The sequence below is a fragment of the Cyanistes caeruleus genome, chromosome 7 (genome assembly GCF_971803275.1).
Source record: "Cyanistes caeruleus chromosome 7, bCyaCae1.hap1.1, whole genome shotgun sequence".
Taxonomy (NCBI): Eukaryota; Metazoa; Chordata; class Aves; order Passeriformes; family Paridae; genus Cyanistes; species Cyanistes caeruleus.
This window is the reverse complement of record NC_141707.1, coordinates 25916842-25940414: the sequence shown is the minus strand read 5'-3', so window position 1 is coordinate 25940414 and position 23573 is coordinate 25916842. Positions and strand designations below refer to the sequence as shown.

The window sequence follows — 23573 nt, the reverse complement described above, 5'->3', positions numbered from 1 at the left end:
GGCCGGCCAGCCCCGGGCCAGCCCCGGCACCGGCACCGGCGGGGCCGCGCTCCGCGGGGCTGCCCTCCAGGGCAGCCCTCCTCTCCGCTCCGCCTCCCGGGCACTCGCTCGCCCGACGGCACCGGGGTGGGTTTTAACCCCCCCTCCACCTACCCCAGCTCCCCATTGGCTCCGCTCCGGCCCCCCGCCCTCCCCACAGGCCGCCCTCCTCCGGCTTCCGCAGCGCTCGGACACAGCAGTGGGCACACGGCGGCCACCGACCCGCGCTACTCTGCCCCTTCCCCAGCCCCTCCACACCCAGAAGTCCCCCCAGCCGCCAGGACCCACCCAGGGCACTGAGGCCATCGTCCCAAGGCCAGAGTCCCAAGGCAGGGAAGCAAGTCTGTGGTTACAGCGACTGGAGGAGATCTGGAATGACTAGACAGGCTTCAGCACACATAGGCAAAGCCCTGCTAAGCTCCAGTGCTGCCCTGGCACCGTGGAGCCCCCCGGCACTTGGAGGGCAGAGTGCTTAGCTGGGAGGGCAGGAGAGGCACCCACTCACCAGCAGGCTCCTCTGCATCCTGTACCTGGGATCACCAGCTGTGCCCAGCTGTGCTGTCTCCCACTGCATCACTGCCATCCAGGAAGACCAGTGGACCTGAGCTGGACACACACAGGATCACCACCCTCCTTCACCTATGTCTGTCCAAGGTACCAACCCAGCAGATTGTTACTCATTTGCCTGGTCTTTACTTTCCTAGGCAAGATACAGCTTAGAGAATAACAAGTGGGACAGATAGAGGAAAGCTTTGGCTTGTCTGGGAATGGTGGTTAGCAGGAGCAGAGCTGGTCCACATCCCCTGGCACTGGCCTTCAGTGAGAGGCAAAGTGCATGCAAGTGCTTTAGGAATCTCTGCCATTAAGGGTCTGCACCCGTGTGTCTCTGATTCCCACTTTTTTGTGTCCTCATGACACAGTGACACAAGCCTCTGCTTTTTAGTGCCATATGGTGGGTCCCGCTCTTTGGAAATTCCCTGTGTTCCTTCTTCCTTCAGCATTTCCAGCACATTCCCTGAGCAAGAGATGGGTCCACCCCACTTAATCCCGTGTGCCACAGAGGCAGCAAGCAGCTGCCCAGAGAGGAGAAAGAAGTATCCAGGGAACAGAGAGCACAGTGAAGGTAGAACAGTTCTGCTGCAGATCAATAGCCTACATGGGAAGAGGGGAGCCATCACTTCCTTACCTGAGCCCTCAGGACTGACTTCAAGGATTGCAATGGTTTGTTAGCTCTGTACAGGGAATATGCCTTGTGACCTGGAGCAGAGAAGTCACAACAGAGAAATCACGGCTTCAATCACCACCATGGGGGAACAGACAGGCAGGTAGATAGCCCAGGAAAGCCCAGGTAACTCCTGGCAAGCCCTGAGACCACTTGTGACTGTACCCAGTGTGTAGCTTAGGCAGTGGGAGCAGGTCTTGAAAGAGGGGTCTGGGTCGTACCTCTTAGTCACAGCCTCATGGAAGTCCCCTGCAGTACCCAAGGAGGTTTTCCAAAGACAAGCAACTCCCCCAAGGATCAGCAGCTCACACTAGTGCCCAATTCACTGATGCTAGGGTGATGCAAGTACAACCATCCAGGCTGCATCCTTTGAATTGGACAAACAAGAAATCTTTGCTGACAGAGCCATAAAACCTGTCTGGTTTCTTTATTTGGAAGTATCTGAATAAAGAAATCTAGAAAAATCATGGAGGGATGATGAGTGGAGATATACGGACTAGACCCTGAGACCCTACAAGAGGGTTGTCCAGGACCACAGCAGCTGGCACACAGCCCATGCTGTGCAGGGCAGAGAGATGGAATCCAGGGATGTGTGCAGAAGAGCTGGGCTGGGTGGTGGACAGCAGAAGGGGCAGGATGCAAGGCAGTGATAGATGCCAGGGTGCTGATGAGTTCACAGTCTTCAGGGTCATTAATCAGATCAGAGCTGGATTAAGGTGTCTGAGGTCTGATTAGCTTCATTTCCCGCCTCAGGAAGGAGGGAACTCTCTTTCCCATCCATCAGATCCTCCAGTGACAGCTCACCTGGTTGCTAACTAAATCAGAGGACTGTAATAAGTGAATGTGACTGTGGCTTGGCCCCTCACCTCTGCCCAGCATCCTTCCTGCACAGGAGGATCTAAGGCAACCATAAACATCAGCCACAGGTGGCAGACCCCAAGGAGCTCATTCCTCCAGCTTGAGGGTTCAGGGCACTATGGACAGAAACTTTCCCAGGAAACCACCCCAGTTCAGGATGAGGTGGAGTTTAAAGGGATATGTTTCCAGTCAGCATCATATTGCTTCCAGTCCCCCCCACAGCTCCCCTGTGCTAAAACCTACCTCATCAACATCTCCACTTGTCCTCTGCCTGATGCACCTCATGTTCAGTTTGCCCTAAAGGTACCTCCACTTTTAACCACTTGGACTATTTCTGTCCAGAAAGTGCAGAGCAGAGAGAAGTCCATGCTGCCCAGGCAGCGGTAAAGTTCCTAAGCTCCCTACATCTCTGGGGCAGACCCTGATCATAGCATCCCACGCTGGGCAATGGGCATCTCCAGGAGTGTTCACACAGCTCAGAGCTTCCTGGGATTCTTTCACTTGCTGTATTTCAGAGGGAATTTTCTAGATGCATCATCTGGACATTCAGAGCTCAGTCCTCCTTCAGTCAGTTGAAAGAGGCACTCACAGCAGCACCCCTGCAGGTACACATAAGCCCTGCAAAGCATTTTACTTCTGATGAGGAGGTACACAGCTAGACAGCTGGAGCTCTTTACTGTGTCCACAGCCTCTAGTGAATTGACTCCATTGTGACTCCCATCCATGTAAGGTCAAGCACCAGGAGTAAAAATAGAAGGGCAAACCCCCATATTGCCACCAAAAACACTCAGGTCTGGGGTACACAAGTTTTTGGCAGCTCTAGGGTCCCACAACACTACCAACAGCACCTCACATACTTCCCCAGTTTGTTGCCAGTAGTACCTGAGCCCTCAGAAACAAGCTATGGGGATCACAGGTAGTATTTGGGAGCACAGTTCAGTTTTACAGCCCCACTACTTCCTCAGTATCACCTTGGGAAGCAACGTAATGTCCCCCAGCAAATCCAACTGCTCCAAGATCAAAGCCAAGGGTGCCGAGGAAAATCCATACCTTGATAAAAAAATTCCCAACTGGGACCAGACTTCCATTTTCCCAGGGTCGAGTCTTCATCCCAGACACAATATATGACATGACCCATGCTGGGATGTCTTGATTTTCACCTAACCTTTCATTTTGGACAATCCTAGATGGACAATTTAGCACCAGGTCCTTCTGTCAGCTTTGGGTTGCCTCCTGCTTTGAGTCAATAGAAGTTACCTTTGACACACAGACTGTGCAGGAATCAGTGCTTAGCCCATCCCAGAGAGGTGACAGAAACTCTGGTTTCTAACCAGGCTATTTAGGCTTTTGGGTGTTGAAAGATCTCCCTGTCTGTCTCCAGGATGGCTGTACCTGTTTGCTAAGCATTAACTACTCAGCAGGTCACAGCCCCCAGAGCTTTCCACCTTTAGAAATTACTTCTCAGTAAGAAACCCAAGTGTGTCAACGTTGCTTAAAGCATCTCTGAGGAAGCAGAAATCTCGCTGCTGTGGAATTGGTGCCTCAGGACACCTTGTGCCATTCCAAAGTCTGTAGCCAGCTAGTAGGAAATACAGCCTGAAGTCACCACTAATATTGGAGACAGGATGTGAGCCTACTCAGAAGTGTTTTCAGCTCTTTCCCCATGAGAGAGGCTGTGGGAGCACCCCACTCTCATCCCTGAACAGGCTGAGCCCCTGGTAAGACGTGCTTGGTGCAAGAGCCCCTTTTTGGGTTTTGTTGGAGCCCTGACTATTGCCCACAGCAGGAAGTTGTCCTTGTCCTGCCCCTTACAGCCAGGCCACCCGCTATCTCCAGGGTCTGGGAAGCCACAGGAGGCTGGTGGGGAAGGTAAATAAACTGCCAGCCCTGTGATGATTTGTGGCTAAATGAACAGTCTAAGTTACCTGTGAGCGGCTTGGGGCCATTAACCAACCAGATAATAGGTTTTAATCAGCCCTGCAGTGGTGGGAGCCAAATCTACCTTGTGTCAGAACTGGCACAGCCAGCCCTGAGGTCCCAGGCTGCTCGGGGGCTGTTCCCTCTGCAGAAACACTGGTGGAGGCATCCACACCACTGCCATGGGAGCAGAGCAGAAGTCTGCAGAAACACTCATAGGGCTTCTCGTCTGTTTTTAGGGGACTCCCCCTGCTCTGATGGTGACAGCGGACAAGTCAATGAAGCCGCCTCCCTGCCTGCTTCCAAGGTCCTGTGCTCGGTCACTGCCATGCTCTGTCCCTGCCTGGATCCCCTCTCACGTGTGTTGGCCTGACCCTACCCACCCCAGAGACTTCCAAGCCAGCCACTGGATCCTGAGGGTTTCTTCGTCTGGGCACATCAGCTGCTCAGTCCAACAGGTGGGGATCTGTCCTGGAATGTAGAAATCCCCATGCTTCCATCCCCCTGCCCACCGTACCCAACCTCCACCCTCCCTCCGCACCGAGCCCCAGGTACCAGCCCCCAGCGAAGGGGTTAATAGGCAAAGCAAACACGCCTCAGTCCCTCTCAGACAGGCCTCCTGCAGGGATTTCTGGGCAGCTGTTTATTTAGCCAAGCAATTCCTCAAATAAGCAGCCTCATCTCTGATGGGACATGGCAAGGCTGAGCAGAAAAACATGTTAACAGCTCCCACTCTGGAGCAAGGGAACAGCAAGCCAGCACAGGAAGGCTGGCAGGGCAAGGGAGGGTGCCTGCCTCAGCAGAAACAGCCAGAGCAGCTCTGGAGTGTCACACCTGATCCCCAGCACACTCAGAATCAGCCAGAGGGCTGCAGGGGATGCCCTAGAGCTGTTAGGTTCCTGGGATTCAGCAATGCACTGCAAATGGGCTCAAGTGTGGATTCAGAGGGCTTGTCCCCTTATAAACACATGGGGATGGAGTGACACATCCACATATGGATTGGAGTGACAGGGACACAGCTTAGATCTACTTCTTACAAGGACTCAGACTATATAACTACTACATTTCCAGTCCTGTTAGCCCCTGACCACTGTGGAACATCTGATCCTGAAACACGATGAGCACACAGCATCCACACAGAGATCTCCTTCATCCTACTGTCCCCAAATGAGGGAACAGCACCTTGGCTCGTCCTCAGTGTCTGTCCTCACCCCAGGCCTTGCCTTCTTGGGGGAGACAGACTAAACAAGCCAGCATCTTCCATAGCTCAGCATCATCCAGGAAAGCAGGGAAGTGACTGTCCCTCCTGCTGCTTCCCCACATCCCCATTTCCACAGCTCTTGCCCAGCACAGCACTCCAGCACATTGTGTCCAGGCACAGGCAGGCTCCCCTTCCCCTTGGCACCAGGGGGATCCCCCAGCTTGGATTTTTCCTGTCACCTCCACAATCTTCTGTTTTGGCTTCACTGTGTCTTGTCCCGAAGCCAGAACTGCTGTCTGTGGGAGAACAGAGCCAGGTTTGGGGTCTGGGGATGAAGGAGTGAGGGGGAGGAACACCCTCACAGGCACCACTTCTCCCCACAAACACAGCCTCACCTCTTCGTTGTTAATGGCCCTTCCATGGAGTCAGCACCTAACCTGCTCACAGGATGACAGGATGAATCAGCTGCTCCTCCCAGGACCTTGGGCTCTAATTAATGTCAGCTCATTAACAAGATAACGGCCATTTATTTCCCTGTCTCCCTGGCTGCTGATTAACCCTTTCCCAAGGTGGGGGCAGGGGGTGGTGATGCTATGGTACAGGAATGGTGGGAGAAAGTGACGTCCCTGCAGCGAGACCCAGGGAGGGGGGAGATGAAGGCATAGCCAAACAGGACTGCAAAGGAGCCTGGCTGAGGAGCAGATGGGAAAAGGAGGAGTATCTTTCCCTACTAGTATGGCAAGGTCTCACTGGATAAAAGCCTTAAAGGAACTGCCAAGAGTCGTGGGCTCCCCTTGCGTTGTCGCCATCACCTCTAGCACATCCCGTGACTCAGTGTCCCCAAGTGTCCCTACCCCATCCCACGGGGGACAGTGTGAATGAGACCTAGAGCTCAGCACAAAGGCCCTGCACAACTCTGCTTCTCAGCCCGTTTTGATAAGGTGCCCCACAGACCCACAGGCAGACCTACCAGTGTCTGTCTCTACCTCCAGAGTTGAAAACAGCCCCAGCTTCATGTCCCCAACTACTGTCTATGCCACAGAGCCATGGGGTAGGATAATCTGTCCTGGGGCAAGAGAAAGCTTTTGACATGCCCTTGACCAAGGCCTGGGTACAGAGTGCAGGAGCGAAGGGGCTGGGGTGGGCATGGTGCTGCAGCCCAGCACCAGCCTGGGGGGGCTAATGCACTCAATACATCAATCACGATGCTCGGCGGCTCCCTATTAGCGGGAGCAGCGGCTGGTTAATCAGGCTGAGGGCCTCGGCTCGTTAAGCTGACACCTCCGTTGTGAGAGTGAGACATGGGGGCAAGCAAGGTGCCACTTATTTATTTTCTTCTTTCCCAGGGAATATATTAAACAAATTAAATTCCTGGAGTGTTGGGTCAGCACAGCTGGCTCTGCGCCTGTCCCAGCTCCATCTAGCTCAGCCGTGGGGAGGGGACTGTGCTGCCCAGCCTGCAGCAAACCCGGGCACTGCTGCAGGGCCCTGGCTCTGCCGTGCCTCCCCAGCTCCCTGCAGTAAGACACAGCCTTCTTACTCCCCCTATTTCCCCCGTTTCACTCCCTGGGCTGTGCTGCACTCGTGATGCTTGGCAGCGCTAAGGATGGTTGGGATGGCAGATCTTGCAGGAAATGCAGTCCATGATTTCATATGGATTTCATATGGAAAGTCCCCCAGGAACCCACCTGCTGTTCCTGAATGGGCTTCCTTGGCCCCACAGGAAATGGACCTGTGACATAGCCCTGGCTGCTTTCAGGACAGCTCGTAATGCTCCCTGCTCCACGTAGAGCCAGGGGCTGTTTCAGCCACAGCACCAAGACTTCTTTCCACTCCGGTACCGGGGACATCTGGGCTAGTGGCAGGTTGACACTGGAAGGTCTCTCTGCAAGAAGAGGAAAACTAGGAGGGAGTGCACTTGTTCTGTAGAACAAATCTCTGTCACAGGACTGTGTGAGCTGGGCATTTAGAAAAAATAACACTGTGTGTCCCAAGAACAGCCTTATGCCACGAGCATTAACCTCATTGGTGTTGGCCTTAAATTATACAAAGACATGAGAACAAGAGCCTTTGCTGAAGCAATCCCCTACACTGGGCCCTTTGCCTGCTTCAGCATCAGTCACCCCTTCACAATCAAGTGCTGTCCCTGCTCAAATTCCCTGAGGGTTGAGAGGCTGTTTCCTTGATGCTGGGCTGCTCTGCTCCATCCCAGCACCAGCTGTGCTTCAGTCCTGCTCCAGGTCTAGTTCGGTGACAGGGATGAATGGAAAACTCACAGCAAATTAGTCATTAGTCCCTGGAGTTGTTTATTTATTGACCATTTGCAACTCTTCCCTCCATCACCACCTTTTCCCTCCCTATTTTTCCAGCAAAGTCAATGGCAGCCTGTCCTGCTCCTCTGTCTCACCCCATCCCATCTTGTCATCCCCATCTCTTACATTGGTCCCTTCCACCTAACCTCAGTCCTTCAAGTGCCTCTTCATTTCAGGAATGGACCCATCTTTTGCTGGTGGAAGGGTGACTCCCTGGAGGTTAGTGAAGAATTAGAAATAATTTAATTTACCTCCCTGTTCGGGTGCTTTGATGAGCTGAAAAGCCCCTTGTCAGGAAGCAAATCCATCTTCCTCCAGCCTTACATCAAATTTCATTCACTAATTAGAAACTCCTGCCCTAGACCATGCTGCCCCCACCCCGGCCACCCCTTCTCCCCACCAGCACCATTATGAAAATAAATTGTTCCATTAGCTGCATTGTTGTGGCTGTGGGGCCCAGTGCTGGGAGTTATTAGAGCAGGAGGGAGGGCGTTGGATTAAGACAAATGATTTATTACAGAAAAGGACCCTGATTAGATTCTTACTCGTCCCCAGCGTGTGGCTGCATACTCACACACCCCCACCCAGTGCCCCTGTGGCACCACACTCGTGGAAGTCAGTGCTGGATGGCGGTGACGTTGCTCCTGGGGCTGTACCCTGCTGACTGCGCTCACAGCACTCAGAGTCCCCCATCTCCTACTGGAACATGAGGTAGCAATTGATGCCAGCTGCCCCCTGCATTGTCCCCAGCTGCCCCTGCCTGCCTCTCACTTCTTTGGAGGGTGGGGACCACCAGCATCACCCCCAGCTCTGTCAATTCTGCAGCAGGGACCCCCTGTGGGTACTGAGTGTGCCCCGGTCACTGGGGAGGGGGGAAGGGGAGGGAAAGGGTGACTTTGTCGTGTCAGCTCTGTAGCCCACACTGCGGGAGCAGGAGCTAAGGGTGCCCCACCAGCAGGAGGGTTGGCAGGGTTCACCTTGTGTGCTGGGAGAGGTTGTCAGGCCCCTCCATGGGTCCAGAGTACTCTCTGCACCTGGCAGATGTGGGGTGGGCATGGCTGCAGGGGTGGGCATGGCTGCAGGGGTGGGTATGGCTGCAGGGGTGAGTATGGCTGCAGGGGTGGGTATGGCTGCAGGGGTGGGCATGGCTGCAGGGGTGGGCACTGCCACGGTCTGCCCATGTCCTCTTGTCCTCACAGTGCCTTGCTGTCACTATAGGCCAATTGCATGTACAGCTTATTCCTGAAGGGAACAGAGATCAGGGACAAAGCCACATGGGAGTGCTCCTGGGATATAAAGGATACAAGCTAAAAAAAAAAGTAATTTGTGGTAATGTGTGGATGGCGATTCTGAGAGCTGCTGTGTGTCCAGTGCAGTGGTGGGCAGGTATCTGTCCAGGGGACAGATCATCCTGTGTATAGGGGACAGGATGCGTGCATGTGTCTGTCTGTCCACGGTGTCCATACAGGCACAGCAGGCTCTGGTTGACACCCAGAGGCTGTTGCCTGCTAAAACACCTCCATCCCTGCCCAGGAGAAGCTGCCACGAGCAGGCAGAGGGGCTCTGCAGCACCTGTAGTAGGGGGGATGTTCCCGACGTCGCTCTCACCCAGGTGCCACGCTTGAGAGAGGGGCAAGAGGTGGGGGGCTCGGGACAGAGGGGGAGGTAGAGGAGGAATTCGGGGTGCAGGGTGGGCTCAGCAGCACACACCACGCTGCCCCCGGGGCTTCGTGGGCTCGGGGACATGGTACTGGGACATCCCACCTCCCCCCATGACAGCGCTGCAGGGAGCAGCGGCGCTCCGAAAAGCCATCAGCTTTCATTAGGCTAATGCAAGTGAGAGCTGGTAGCGGCTCCGTCCTCGGGCACCTGCCGGCGGGCAGCGGGCAGGGCTGAGCCGGGCTGGGCAGCCCCTCCGGGGATTTTTGGCCAGCAGCTATGGGTCGGTCAGCCCTCGCTGGGAAGGGGGTCCCTGCAACCTGCTCTACCGATGTCCGCAGGCACGGATATTTTGGGTGACACCCCAATCACGTCACAGCCCGGCCGTGGGGACCTGGCTGGAGCTCAGGGACGATGGGGACATGCCACGGACACCATGTCCGGAGACACTGTCCCCCTGCAGGGCAGGTTTGGCTGGGAGGCGGGTAGGATCCCACCCCGCTGTCGTCCTTGTGCCACTCGGAACTGTCACAAACAGGGGATTCTTTCAAGAGGCTCCGCTCCCGCTGCCCAGGCCCCAGTGCTCCCCTGCCCCTCCGCTGCCGGCACCCCAGCACCCAGCAGCTCAGCTGGGAGCCGGGAACGGGCTTGGCTGGCGCTGCCACGGCAGAAGGCCGTGGGGCAGGGGACAGACGGGAGAGGCGGGGACGGGGACCATGTCCCCCCTTGTTAACAGCGCCGGACCCTGTAGCCTTTTCAAGGCTCTGAATAGGGGGTGGTACCTCTCTTCTGCTGAATTAGAGGCCGGGAGTTGTTGGAGCTGGTTTAACACGCTAAGACAGGGTTGGAAGGATGGGGGCGGGGACGTGCTACCCCAGATGGGAACATGTGGGGGGTGTCTCCTGTCGCCACATGCCCTTCCTCTCCCTCCCACCCACCATTTATATGGTAATGAGGACAAATTGATGGAGAGACATCCATTGTGGGACCCTCCAGCCCGGCCCTTCTGCCGGCCACCCACTAGCATCCCCATCCATCACCGCCCAGCTGGGACGCTGCTGGGACCACCCCTCGCCTGGCACTGGCACGCTGGGAGATGGGACTGCTTCACTTGCCCACGGGCAGTGGGGCAGCTCCCAGGCTGGTTCTCCTGGGGCTGAGACAGAAGATGACACCCAGGCAAGGAAGAGACCCCCGTAAGTCCTGTCTGTCAGGTTGACATAATTTTGTCCTCAACATTCCTTTCATGTGCGGTTATGGAGCTGTGGGGGAGTTAATGGAACTTCAGAATGACCCTAGCATCTTCTGGGTGTTTTCCCTTCCTCTCACTGCCCTGAAGCCAGCTCAGAGCCAGGCCCTCCCTGCTTTCCCTCCCTCCATCCCAAAGCAGCTGCCGTATACCCTGCAGCATCCTTCTAATAGGGCAAAGAATTCTTGCCCCACGTTCACTGATTCCTTAAAAACCTGGACCTGGAGATGATTTCCCCCAGCGGGCACCCCAAAGAGCATATAATCTCTTTATGCATCCTCTGCCTCTGGCTCCCCCTGCCTGCGACAACAGCCTGATTGAAATTTCACTCCATAAAGCACTTCTCGAAAGCCTGACCCTGTGGCCCCCCTGGGGACCAATTTGTCCTTCTCTGTAATAAGAACCTAATTAAATTAGCTGTGCCGCCTTGCAGAGCGCTTAAATTAGCCCGGTGATGAGGGCCCTCGCTGACAGCCTGCTGCCGAATTGCTTCACACTTGCCAGGCTGTGGGGTCCAGGGAAAGCCCTGGGGAGATCCTGATCCCAGCATGGCCCAGGAGAGCACGGCAGGGCAGCCTGGAGAAGTGGCAGGGTGTGTACAGAGAGGTGTGTGGGTGGGAGAGGGATGGGGAGGCTGTACGGGGTGCTGGCTGGTGGACTTTCCTTCTGCTGGCATGGGGATGGGGTAGAGGGGTGCGAGAGGGCTGACAAGGGGTGAGGGACAGCACTGACTAACACTGGTGACACTGGAAACCTGTCTGCAGGATACAGGCTCCATCTTAGCGGGTGTTACGGTGACTGGGGGTTGTACAGAAGGATGGACAGGCAATGAAGAGGTGAATCCAGACTGGGATGGGGAGGTATCCCTGGCAGTCCCGCAGTGGCTGTCCCTACTACATCCTGTCCCATTTGCCCTAGTTTCCAGGTGGCTGTAATGACAGTTTGGTCCTGTAGACTGGGTCAATCCCACAGCCCCCAGTTGCCCACCTCCCCTGGGTACAGATTAACTAGTGAGAGAGATGTCATCCTTCCCAGTGGAAGGCACTGGAAGGCACTGGTCACTTTGGAAGGGTGACCAAATCTTGCTCCTAGAGAAGCACATGATGCTCTCTAGTGCTGCCTGCCACTTAGCAGTGGGTGCAGTAAGCACCCCTGATCCCTGGCTACCCTCCCTGCACCAGAATTCAGAGCTCCCACCAGGGAGACAATGGATTTATTCGGCTGTGTCCCCAACCAGGAGAGGTACATCCAGTGAAGAGACAAAAATACACCTGTCATTGGCCACGCTCGCGCTCCCTCACTTCATCCTGGACAACAATCACCAGAAAAGCTGTGCTTTAAAACAATCTTTAAATAATTTCTGCTTTTTGCTTTTTTTTTAAAAAAAAAAAATCGTCCCCCGCCCCCCACCCAGCCAAACGATTTCCCACCCCCACCCAGCATTTTCCTCTCACCCTGGACGTGCCCACGCTGCCTCCCATTTATGGTACATACAAAGAGCAGATAAATAAATAAAGATGCGTGGTGCTACATGGGGGACATGGGTCACAGCCTCCCTCAGTCCCCTCCCCTCCACTTATGTGGAGCTAGGGGAGGCTGAGGCTCTAGCTAGGATTTGGAGTGGGGGAACTGTGGCTGCAGCTCTGTTGAGACTCTCCCCAGGTCCCAGAAGTGGGTGAGCAGCAACGAATTACCCTGAGGGTTTGGGGTACTGGGGGCTTGGGGAGGTCAGGCCAGCCAGAGTCTGAAGCTTGAGGAGTTTTTTTAGCTTTGGGGCGGGGAAAGACTTTGGGCTGAACCAGTTCAAGGCCAGATGCTGGGAAGGTTTTCTCCTCTGCCTCTTTCTTCAGGCCCCAGCACTCTGGGGCTGCAGCCCTGACTCTTTCCACCCCTGCTCCTACCAGTGTGTCTATGCCTGGCTGGCATTTGCACCCTTCTGCCCGTGTGTCTGCCTCCACAGCCCCCCTTGCCAGCCAGAGCGCCCCATGCTGTCACAGCAGCCCCACAGGAAGCCCAGATGGGTGACTCTGGTGCTGGCTTTGGGCAGAACTTGGCACCTCACTCCCCAGTATCACTCCAGTGGCACTTGTGTCACCAGCTCGGAGGTCTCGTGCCAGAGCTGTGCCAGACCCCCCCACCCTGCTTATTTTGGGTGCCCCCTGCACCTGGGCTAAGAACAAGGCACAGTCCCAGTACCTGGGTCACCCTCCTCGCAGCCGCCATGTCCCAGAGCTGAAAATAGAACTGCCTGCCTTCCCACCCAGGCTGCCTAGCAAAGGGCCCTGGGCCCCTCTCCCAAAACTTCTCCACTGGGTGCAGACACAGTGGGAGCCCCGGTGGAGCAGCCAGGGCTCTCTCCTCTTGCCCCTCCCACTCGTCTATCAGACCTCCGTCAGCTAATTCTGCACACACACACACATTGCACACACACACACATAGCAGCATGTGGATCCAGCTGGGGGCAGCCCCCTGTCCCGGGGGAAACCCTTCATGCCTCCCTCCTGTCCCCAGGAACAGGGGTTGAGGAGGGGGTGATGAACATGGACGAGGCACACCATGGAGCTTCGGTGCCCCCCAACCAGGAGACGGTTGTACCCCAAGCAGGCAGAGGGCTGGAGGCAGCTCCCCATGGGCACCCAGCTTTGGGAGGGGGTACTGGCCCCCAGTGAGTCACCCTGCAGCCACCATCTCCACCAGCTGTGCTGGCTGGGGCTGTGGTGCACCCTCAGCTCTCTGCCTGGGATATCTCCAGTGGGTGGAAGCTGTCAGGGGGCAGGATCAGCCTGCCCAGGCGGTAGAGCAGCCCTGAGTACCAGTGCACGCCATCCCCCTGCACCTCTGGCCACCCCAGTAGGCTGTGGTAGAGCCGGAGTGGCCAGAAGGCCAGCTGTGCCAGCTGTTGCTCCTTCACCAGAGCAAAGCACGAGGCCACCACGCCATCCACCACCAGTGTCCCATGGCGTGTCAGCGGGGCATAGGCTCCCACATCCCTCCGGTGCCGCACCCGCACCACTTCAGCAGGCTGCAAGCTGCCCCCCCCAGCCACCACCAGCACAAAATGTCCCGGGAGCACGAGGCTGGCAAAGACGGGACGGAAGTGGGCGGTGGGCGCCGAAGCGTTCTCTGCCACAAAGAGCAGGTGGGTGGGCGTCAGGACCAGGCGCCGGCGTGGCTCCTGTGTCTCGATGACGTGGAAGGTGGTGAGGGCACGGGGCTCCTTGTCCAGGAAAGCCAAGAAGTCACTGTAGGTGGGCCTGCCTGCCCCGTCCATTGCCAGCACTCGCTGGCCTGGGCGCAGTGCCCACAGTGGCGTCTGGGCACCGTCCTCCAGCGTTGCCAGTGCCCGCCCGGGAAAGCAGCCCCCTGTCTTCGCAGCGGCTGAGTGCTCTGTGCAGGGAGAGAGAGGACAGGAGGGTTACCCATTAGCCAGACCCTCAGCACCACGTTTCCACTGTGCATAGACATCTTCCCAGTCTGCCCTGCTTTGCCCACCTAGGCATAACCCTGCCCTGGCATCCCCAATGTAAGCTTGTCCCCATCACACCCCCGGCCACCGATCTCCCCTAGGCACCTCATCCCCCAGCCAGGATGTCACTTGAGGTGGTACCTGGGGACTCCAGCATGGTCCCAGGGTATTGAGCTTGCTGTATAGAGCCAGATCCTAAGCCCCAAAATAGGCAGGGGGAGTGGGACACAACCACAACCTGAAATGCAACTACCAGGGGACACCTGAAGCTTTAAAAAGCAGAGGCAGAGCCCTGAGATGGTGTCAGGCTGAGGAGCAGAGTGCCTGGTCTCACTCTGCATACTCTCACAGCATCCCTGTTCCCTGCAGTGCTGGCCTTGGGTACTTCTTGGGATGATGCTGCAAGGAACAGTGCAGGATGCAGCACCCTTCCCCAGCACTGCAGCACCCCTCCACCCCATGTGGCTGTCCTGCTCACTTGTCCCACCTGCTCAGCCCTTCACCACCAATGTCAGCCAGCTCCTGCTTTTCTGGGTTGTAGGGAGTTGTCACAACCCATGGCCATCATCATGCAAAGGCCACCAGCCTCCTGGGTAGGGCTTCCCTAGTGATTGCCACAGGATAAATGACCCAAACTCTCTGGGCTTGTCTCCTGGAATGGTGGCACAAAGCTCCTACCTCTCCCCAGATGAAGGCTGCAAGCTGTCATCAAGGGCCCATTCTGGCACTTAGCAGTGGAACCTTGGCTTCCCAAGGAATGGTGGTTAGCTACCCCAGCAGTGGTGTTCCCTCAAATCCCAGCAACTCCCATCTTAGTGTCTGTATGACACCCTCCCACCCTCTGCCAGTGGCATCTCACCTCAGGGTCCTGCTCCTAGCGCTGCACAGTTCACTCCTTGAGCTCTAAGTCCCCTCTCAGGGCCCTCTCCCAGCTCTCTCATCTAATCCCTGAATGTCCCCACCCAGATGGCACTGCCCCCATCTCTCCCCAGGTTTGGGCAGAGCCAAATCCCAGCCCCCAAGCCCATGAAGAGAGGCATCCATCTCTGGGACAGAATCCTTTTATTGCTCAGATGAGGTGCAGTGTCTGCCCTGTCCTTGCCCCGGAGGCCAGGTCCCAAATCCTGTACCCTGCATCTCCCGACAGGCAGCAGAGCTGTGGGGAGGGGTTGCAGGAGGGTGAGAGGGGTGCCTGGCAGAAGTGGATGGCATAGGTGCTGGGCACAGAGGGGTAGGTGATTGCAGGGAAGGACCCGAGGAGACACAATACATACAACAGGCCATGTGGCCATCCATACAAAAATAAAAGCCATTTACTAAGAGGCAGGGGCAGCCCGGCTGCCCTCTGTACGCAGTCCTGAGGGGATCAGGATGTGTACCCCACAGCCTCCACCACACAATCTTGGGTTGCCCACGGCCTGGGGGATAAATATGGGGGACCCAGAGCCCTGAGGAGCTGCTGCAGAGTGCAGGGAATATGACCAGCCTCTAGAAGCCCTTCAGGGCCTCAGGGCCCCAGTCTGCTGCTTGGGTTATGGCATCCCGCTTCAGTTGGTCGAAGGGGAGCATCCCAGGATTCAAAGCCTCTGTCTTTCTCCAGGGGCGCAGCCCCACTCCTCTGGCCAGCCTCATGGCTGTGGAATCACGGTCCTTGCTTCGGAGCCTGGCCCCACTCCTCCTGCCAGCCCCACAGGGTGCCCCGGGGCACGGGAGTCCTGGTCCTCCGGCCACGTTTTGTCCCTCCTCTTCGGGGGCGCATCACTCCCTCTCTGCGGCGCGGCGGCCCCACTTCCATCGCCGGCCGGCGTTGTGCCCGTCCTGGCATCAGCACGGGGAGCGGCTCAGCGCGGGGGGCCCGGCTGCCGTCTGGGGGTGTCGAGCCGCTGGCTGCGGGCTAGGGCAGTAGGACAGGCACAGTGCGGTGGCAACGGAGCCCGGGGACGAGAGACGCGGGGCGGCACAGGCACAGCGGGGCCGCGGGCACGGCTGTGTTTGTGTGCGCTGGCACGGCCCTCCGTGCCTGCGTGTGCGAGGGCTGCGTGTGCGGGCACTGCCCTGGCCCCGTGTGCCGGCAGCCGCCGAGGCTGCCCCCCTGCCCACGCAAGCCCAGGCACAGGCAGAGCCCGCCCCAGCCTGCGGAGAGTGGGCGCAGCACGGCCCATGCACCGCCGCATGCACGGCTGCCGCGCGCGGGGCGCTGCTGCCCTCTGCAGCCTGCAGGAGCCGCGTCCCGGGCACGGCCGCTTCTCCCGGGCTGCGGCGGGGCTTGCACCCCTCGCAATCCCCTCCGCAGCACGGGCGGAGCTGAGAGCCGCTTTCCCCCCGTCCTCCACCCCGCAGCCCCCGCTGCACCGCACAGGAGGAAGAAAACACCACCAGCGACGACAGCATGCCCCGAAGCACCGGCCAGCTCTGCTCCCCTCTGCAGATGGGGCTGCACAGCCAAGAGCTGATCCCGGGGTACCCCGGCCTGTCCCTGTCTGGATGTCCCTGACCCCATCCCCGGCTAGGCAGGGATGGACAGATGCTGCTACGACAGCAGAAGCTCAAAAGCAGCCAGCAGTGGAGCAGGGCGGGGCTGGATGAGGCTGAGCATGGGCACTAAGGGACTGCAAGGGCAGGGGAGACAGGTGCGATGGGCATACTGGTGGGGCAGGCTGGGGGGGAAAGGGATGTGGGCTGAGAAAAGGAGCAGGGTAGAGAGACTGGGTCAAGATGTAGTCTATGGGAGCCAGATGGGGAATTTGCCCCATTGTACTGGCTGGCTACAGGTGTGTGACTCACTCCCCACCTGACTGTCTGCCCCAGATAGGGAAATCAGGATGGAAGAGCTGGCACCCCCTGCAGGAGCACCCCACTCAGCCAGCCAGGCTCCCCAGCTATGCTGCAAGAGGGGTCTGGCCCCCAGCTCTGCTCACAGCCCCCCACCCCAGACCCACCTGACTTGACAGAGCAGTGGATGTGTGCCTTGGATTCGTAGTAGACCCAGTCGAAGCCAGCCTCCACGGCCAGGCGAGCCAGCATGCCATACTTGTTGCGGTCCCTGTCCGAGGTTGTGATGTCCACAGCTCGGCCCTCATAATGTAGCGACTCTTCCGAGTGGTGCCCATCCTCATCCCAGCCCTCCGTCACTCTCAGCTTCACCCCTGGCCACTGATTCATGACAGAGATGGCCAGGGAGTTCAAGCGGTCCTTGCAGCGCTGTAGGACAGAGGGACAGAGTCAGAAAAAGCTTTTTGGAGAGAGGAGTTAGCTGCCTGGTTGGCAGGCTGCATCCCACCGTGCTTCCATCAAGCCTCCCTGGGCCCTCAGGTCCTTGGGGGCTGGTCCAGCAGAGGAAGATCTGAGAACATGAGGTGCCTTGTCTATCCCATATTCTCCAAACTGCAGAGCCTGATACTCCACCATTGGGCAGAGGAGTGTGCACTCAACAGGGCTCCCTTCTCCCCCTCTCGCTCCCCTAATTCCAGGCTCATTTGAGAGCCTGGGCTGGGCCGAAACGCCCTCTCTGCTCACCAGATACCTGCCCTGTGCTAACTGTAGTTAACTATCAGTTCCCATCTGACAGGAGAAGGATACAGGAGCTTGAATCCTGCTGCTTCCTGGCTGGGAGGAGGTCCCAGGGACCCTAGGGCTGTCTCCAGGCACAAATGAAACAACCTGCCCCGTCCTCAACAAGCTCTGCTTGGTATGGCTCCTCAAGTCCTGTGTAACAAAGGCACAGCACTGGGCAGCCTCATCGCTTCAGCCGGCCTCTGCTCCTATGGGAAATGCCAAACCTGCCCAAAAGCTTGGTTGGGCTGGAACAGAAAGAATGTAGAGTGAAGCTCTCCATGCCATAAGGACTGAAAATCCTGGGCTACGGAGCAGCGGCAGATCTTAAAAGCCCCAGACCTCGTGGCCACAGAGGTCACGCATGGAAACAGGTGCCCATGGCAGTCCTCCCCAGCAAGCAGAGGGATGCCAGACCCAAATGGCTGTTTTGCAGTCCTCCCAGCCTTATCCTGCCCTGCCCCACATCCCCCAGTCACAGCTGAAGGTCAGTGAAAGACCAAAACTCTGCATGCTTGACTTGCAGAAGTACAACCCCAGCTTCTGGTCCCTTGCCCTGCTCCTAAAGGAATGGAGGAGAGATAGAAAAGGTGCAGGAAAAGGAAAATGGGAGTTTCTACAGAAAACCAGGTGAATGGGCTGGGACTGCGCAGCCCAGAAAGGAGATTCTGTGAGGTCCTCAGGAATCATAGAGTTGACTGAGTTGGAAGGGACCCATAGTATCAAACTCCTGGCCCTGCACAGCACACTCTAAGAATCACACCAAGTGAAACTGTGTATAAAACTTAAGTCAATTTAAAAGAGACAAGCTGAGACTGGGGTGTTTTTACACTGGCTCCAAAGGCTGAGGTTCGCAGGTACAGGTACAGCTGGTTCTGAGGCATCCAGCTGGATCAAGAGTCCCATTGTCACCACCCATTGCTTGTTGGCTGGGAGAACTCTGCCTCCAGTTCTCCTCTCACTGCCATTCCCCAGGAAACAAGGACTACCTTAAAATCAAGGCAGAGGACAGAGCATTCATAGTCATGCACAAAGCCAATCCTGGGAAGCATTAAATGAAATGACTGGCCAGCAGCTTAAAAAACATCCACTGCTGGTGGTGTTTTTGCACGATGCCCAATCTGGGCATTTTTGCATGATGCTCAGTACTGGAGTTCCCCACCATAGTACATCGTGGGTCTTGAGACACAGCAAACATGAGCCAGGGCTTTAAAAACTGATGCTGGCTACATCCCCAGGCTCAGAAATGCCCCAACACTGCTTCAGCAGTGCAGGGACCAAAAATGTGGGTCCTCACCCTATCCCCAAACACCTGCTCCCATCCTAGGAAGGTGGGTGCTGCTGCTCTTGAGGAAACCTCTCTCACTTGGCAGGGTCCAGGCCCTGGGAAGGGCAGTGCCAGGCAGGCCTTTGCCCCACATGAGGTCTGCCGTCATCCCACAGCTCCCTGGGCGTGGGGAGATAAGCCAGGAAGCTGCTGGACAAACAATTTGCTAGGTGAGGGGAGGAGGAATAGGGAGGAGAGTGACTTTTGTCCCCGTCCAGCACCACCATGGTGCCACTTGGCACATGTGACAAGCTGCTCCAGAGGTCCCCAGCCCCACCGGGACCCTGCAGGAAGGGAGTTCAGCACTGGAAGCAAGGAAGGAATCCCTGAAGCTCCCTTGCATCCCCCAGCTATCACTCCAGGCATTCCCTTGCCACTACCATGCCAGCACCCCGCTCTGGGCACCCCTCCGGCCCTCACTGCCGGCTGTTCTGTCCTCCAGGGGCACCCTGCACGCACAAAAACAACGAGACTGTGCAAGCCTTTTCCCGCAGGCAGGGAGAGCATCGGCCACAGGCCTGGAGCACCCTGTCCCCCGCTCTGCCGGTGCCATCGGTGGCCAGCAGGTGTCAGAGCGCCGGAGGGGACCGGCAGGGAGCGGGTACCGATGGATAAGGACCAGGCAGGCGCAGGCAGGTCGGGAGGGAAGCAGGTACTAACGGGTGGGGAGCTGGTGAGCAGGGCAGCAGCGAACAGGGAACAACCACGGATCGTCAGGGAAGAAGCAACAATGAGGAGGAAACAGGCAGGGATGAGCAAAAATAAATAGGGAGCAAGCAGTGATAGGCAAGGCTGAGCAGGCGGGGATGCACAGGGAGCAGGCACAGGAGACAGAGGAAAGACAACAAAGGACAGGGATGGACAGGGATGGACAGGGATGGGTAAGGAGCAGGCACCAGTGGTCAGGGAGCACACATGAGCTGCAGGTAGGGATGGGCATTGTCTGCCCAGGGGCTCTGTTGCCTGCACAAGCAGTCAGCAGGGACCAGAAAACTCATAAACATGGGCCGTCCACAGGGTGTGTGTTTGATGGGGATTGCAGGGAGGGCACAGCTTGTCCCTGTAGTGGTGCAGATGACCGGACACCCCCAGCTCACATGCAGAATGGGGCCTCATATGAACACACTAAGCTGGTGGCTCTGCTGTCCCATGCACCTCACGGTGAAGATCATGGGAAGGTTGAGCTGGGCTGAGCAAAGAAGTTCTACCCACCTTCTGCCCTTTGCATCTCCCTTTTTGTGTCCATATGGGGGACATGAACCATGTCCTGTGGGGCAAGCCAAACCACTTTAGGGAAGGCAGCAGGGCACAGGTCCAAGATGGGGTGCAGTCAGCAGGGACCCCAGGGTCGTGTCAGGGGAAGTATGAAAGACACTCAGGTGTGACCACAGTCTCAACAGAGGTGTCGTGAATAGAGTGTGCTTGGCCACAGCTACTCCCATGTCCAGAGCCTGGCCAGGAGAAGAGGGCTCTTACTAGCATCTCCTCCTGAAGTGAGGTTTCCTCCAAAGGAAGCCAAAAGTCCTACCCCAAGGTCTTCATGAGAAATTCCTCACCACTGCAAGGATGGTCTCCGTGTCAGTTGGACAAGTAGTGGCTGCAAGGGATGATGGTTGGGGTAGGGAGAGGCTGGGTTTGGGACTCCATGGGGGCAGGGGACCCATGGCATTCCTGGGCCAGGCTGCTGGGGAGAGGTGAGGCGGGTTCTGCCTCCAGCCTTATCTCAGCACCTCCGAGTGGGACCAGTGAGAGCAAACACACTGGAATTCTTGAGGAAGATGAAACGATAAAGGAAAGGCAGGTAGAGAGCAGCACAACCCACTCCTCTAAGCAGGCGACATCTTCCGGCTGCCTGGGACACCCAGACCCTTGGACTTGGGGAAAGAAAACAGGTTTGAAGTGAGTCAACAGCAGTAAAAGCCAGTGCTCTGGGGGAAGGGACAAGGAGTTGGGTCAATGGCCTTTCCCAACCCATAGCAATACAGGACATGGTGCCAGAGCTAGAACTCCCATATCTGGGGGGATCTCCCACAGCCAGGTGCCACAGGACAATCCCAGAGGGCTGTGGGATGACATCAAGCTACTAGAAATCATGCCACCTCCATAGCAAGAGGAACAATTCCTTGCAGAGCTGCCCAAGGCATGGTGGTACCCATCTCTGCATGGATGTGTGGTGGCCAGGGACCCTGCTGGAGTAAGAACCCTCATTTGTGCAGCCCAAGACGACCAGGATGCTTCTAGGTACCCTGCCAACAAGGCAGTGGTATGGCATGAAATGTTAGGTTGACATGTGGGACACAGCCCAGGTGTGCTGAGGGGCGCTGGCTGGGTTACAGAAGGTGGTGGGAGCTATCTCGGCAGAAAACACAGCAAGAAGCTCTCTCCTGTCTCAAACAATGTCATCCACTTCCCCAGTGCAAGGACCAGAGGAACTGACTGCTTCCTCAAATATCCCTGAAGCTGTTCCCCAGGGGAGGCAGGTTACAGCCCAGCCCCAGGGCTCCAGTCACCCACAGCCACAACTTGTGCAAGCTTGCTGCCTTGCAGGGGATCCCGGTCCCTCTGCTACAGTCCCCAGCCCAAAAACCAACCTGGTCTATGGTCCCTGCCCTAAGGGACTTGCTCTCAGGACACACGGGGTTGCAGAGCTGTCAAGCACCCAAGAAGCTTCTCCTCCCAGTCTTAGGAACACCTTGGTCAGAAACTAGGGTCTTGCCCAGTGCCTACCATCGTAGCCACTCATGTTTACCCACCTGCCAGCCCCTAACCAGGGGTGCAGTGGTCAGAAGGGCAGCCCCAGCTCCCCTCTGCTTCCCCCAGCAGCTCATTCAGGCTGTAACCCTGCTGAGGCTGGTGGCCAGGTTTCTTAGCAAGGCCGTGCGGCTCCTTATCTGCATTCCTGAAACCCTCAGGCATTCTCCTGGCAATATTAAAACACAGAGTAACCTTCGTCCAGCATCACCCCCCCTCCTCTGCTGTCGTCTGCACCGTCCACCCCCCCATCCTTCCTGCTGGCCCAGGGCACTTGTAAGCTGACTGCAACAGGGCATTTGCAGTAACAGGTTGTCCCCAGCTCCGAGCACAGCAAGCAGCTCCCACTGAGCACCCTTCATCATCCCACACGAGATGAGCAGGAAGAGGGGGCACTGAGGGTTTCAGTGTCACAGTGGGGACAAGGTCAGCAAGAGCACTCCTGGAGCCTACTCTCCTCCCTGCCAGCACTCCCGACTCTGGTCTGTCCCTTGGATGCAGCGGGCAGGCTGCCTGCTCTGCCAGTGGGTAGGCAGAGTAGAGGGGCAAGGGCAGGATGGCTACATGGAGCAGGGTGCTGCCCGAGCAGGGAACAGCGCGGCACAGCCCTGCCAGATCGAGGGGATGTGGGAGGATGTTGCCAGATCGGGGGCAGTGTGGAACAGCCCAGGGGCACCAGGGCCAGCAGCTGCCAGCTTGGAGTGCAGGGTTATGCCAGCATGGGGGCCAGTGGGACAAGAGTTGAGGGGCAGCAACGCAGGATGCTGCCAGCTCGGGAGTCACAAGGGCGTTCTTCGGGGTGCAGCCAGCCAGACACGGGTGCCACAGGCTCCGAGGAGCAGCAGGGCAGGGTGCTGACATCTCGGGGAGCAAGGTGCCGCCGGTTCCGGGAGCAGGGTGCTGCCGTCCCAAGGCGCAGCGTGCTGTCCGACGCGCACAGCGCAGCCGAAGGGACAGAGCTTTGCAGCGCCCGACGAAAGGAGATGCACTCGCTGCACGCCGGCAGCCCGGACCCGTCACCGGGATGCCCGGGGCAGGACGGGGAAGCCGCAGAGCGGGGCCCACACGGTCCCCGGAGAGTGGCGAGCAGGACGCTCCGGGGCAGCCCCGGTACCCGCAGATGCCCGGCGCGGGGGTAGAACCGGGCGGCAGCGGTGCCGTACCTGGGTCATGAGCCGGTCGGCGCCAGTGTTCTCCTCGTCCTTGAAGATGATGTCGGGGTTGTAGTTGGGCGTCAGCTCCTTGAAGCGCTCCGAGTTACGCGCGATCTTGCCTTCGTAGCGGCCGCTAGCCCCCAGCGTCTTCTCGGGGACGTTGGGGCTGAACTGCTTGTAGGCGAGCGGGATGAGCTTGCGGGGCGGGCGGCGGCGGCTGCCCACCACCCTGCCCGGCCCGCAGCCGCGCACGGCCGGCGCCAGCAGCAGCGCGCACCCGCTCAGCAGCAGCAGCAGCCGCGCCGGCTTCATGGCGCGCCCGGCGGCCCCGGGGCGGCCCGGGGCACCGCTGGCTCCGGGGTCCCCACTAGGCTCTGCCGCCGCTCCCGCCGCCCGGCCCGGGGCTCCCCATGCGGCGCGCAGCCGGCGGGCAGGTGCCGGTGCCGGTGCCGGTGCCGGTGCCGGTGCCGGTGCCGGTGCCGGTGCCGGTGCCGGTGCCGGTGCCGGTGCCGGTGCCGGCGGGGCGCGGCGGCTGCCCGGCGCGGGTGCGCTCCGGCTGCCCGGTGCGGCGAGCTGGCGTCGGCCCGCTCTGAGCTGCCGTGGCCCGGCGGCGGCAATAAATAGCGAAGGGCCGTTTGTTTTGGCAGGCGAGCGGCCGCTTGCGGGGCGCGGGGCGCGGGGCTCGGCGCTGCCGGAGCCCTCCGCGGTTTGCGCCTCGGCGGTCAGCGCGGCGAGGCTGGAGCCGGAGCCGGAGCCGCCGCTGCCTCCGCTCCCCGGGCAGGAGTGAGAGGGGAAATTGAAGAGATCCGGGACCGGGAACCGCCAGGACCGCACCCTGCCCGTGTCCCAGCCTCCCAGCGCCCTCC

General features: G+C 58.1%; 1 protein-coding gene and 1 long non-coding RNA gene across 2 annotated transcripts; both read right to left on the bottom strand.

The window, feature by feature from the left end:
- Positions 1-4647: 4647 nt before the first annotated feature.
- Positions 4648-5716, bottom strand: LOC147652257 (uncharacterized). Its single transcript, XR_015289023.1, has 2 exons — positions 5633-5716; positions 4648-5533 (listed from the first exon to the last, which is right to left on the bottom strand). It is a non-coding gene; the product is annotated as an uncharacterized LOC147652257 (long non-coding RNA).
- Positions 5717-11640: 5924 nt separating this feature from the next.
- On the bottom strand, positions 11641-23573 carry IHH (Indian hedgehog signaling molecule). Its single transcript, XM_086896969.1, has 3 exons — positions 22717-23573; positions 16863-17124; positions 11641-13844 (listed from the first exon to the last, which is right to left on the bottom strand). Exons 1-3 carry the CDS (start codon positions 23017-23019, stop codon positions 13183-13185), a joined length of 1227 nt encoding a protein of 408 aa, XP_086753095.1. The 5' UTR covers positions 23020-23573; the 3' UTR covers positions 11641-13182.

Coding starts and splice junctions, on each gene's coding strand:
- IHH (XM_086896969.1), bottom strand. CDS start 23,019: ATGAAGCCGGCGCGGCTGCTGCTGCTGCTGAGCGGGTGCGCGCTGCTG. Junction 17,125..22,716: donor CCGACCGGCTCATGACCCAG/GTACGGCACCGC, acceptor TCTGTCCTACAG/CGCTGCAAGGACCGCTTGAA. Junction 13,845..16,862: donor CCACTGCTCTGTCAAGTCAG/GTGGGTCTGGGG, acceptor CTCCCTGCACAG/AGCACTCAGCCGCTGCGAAG.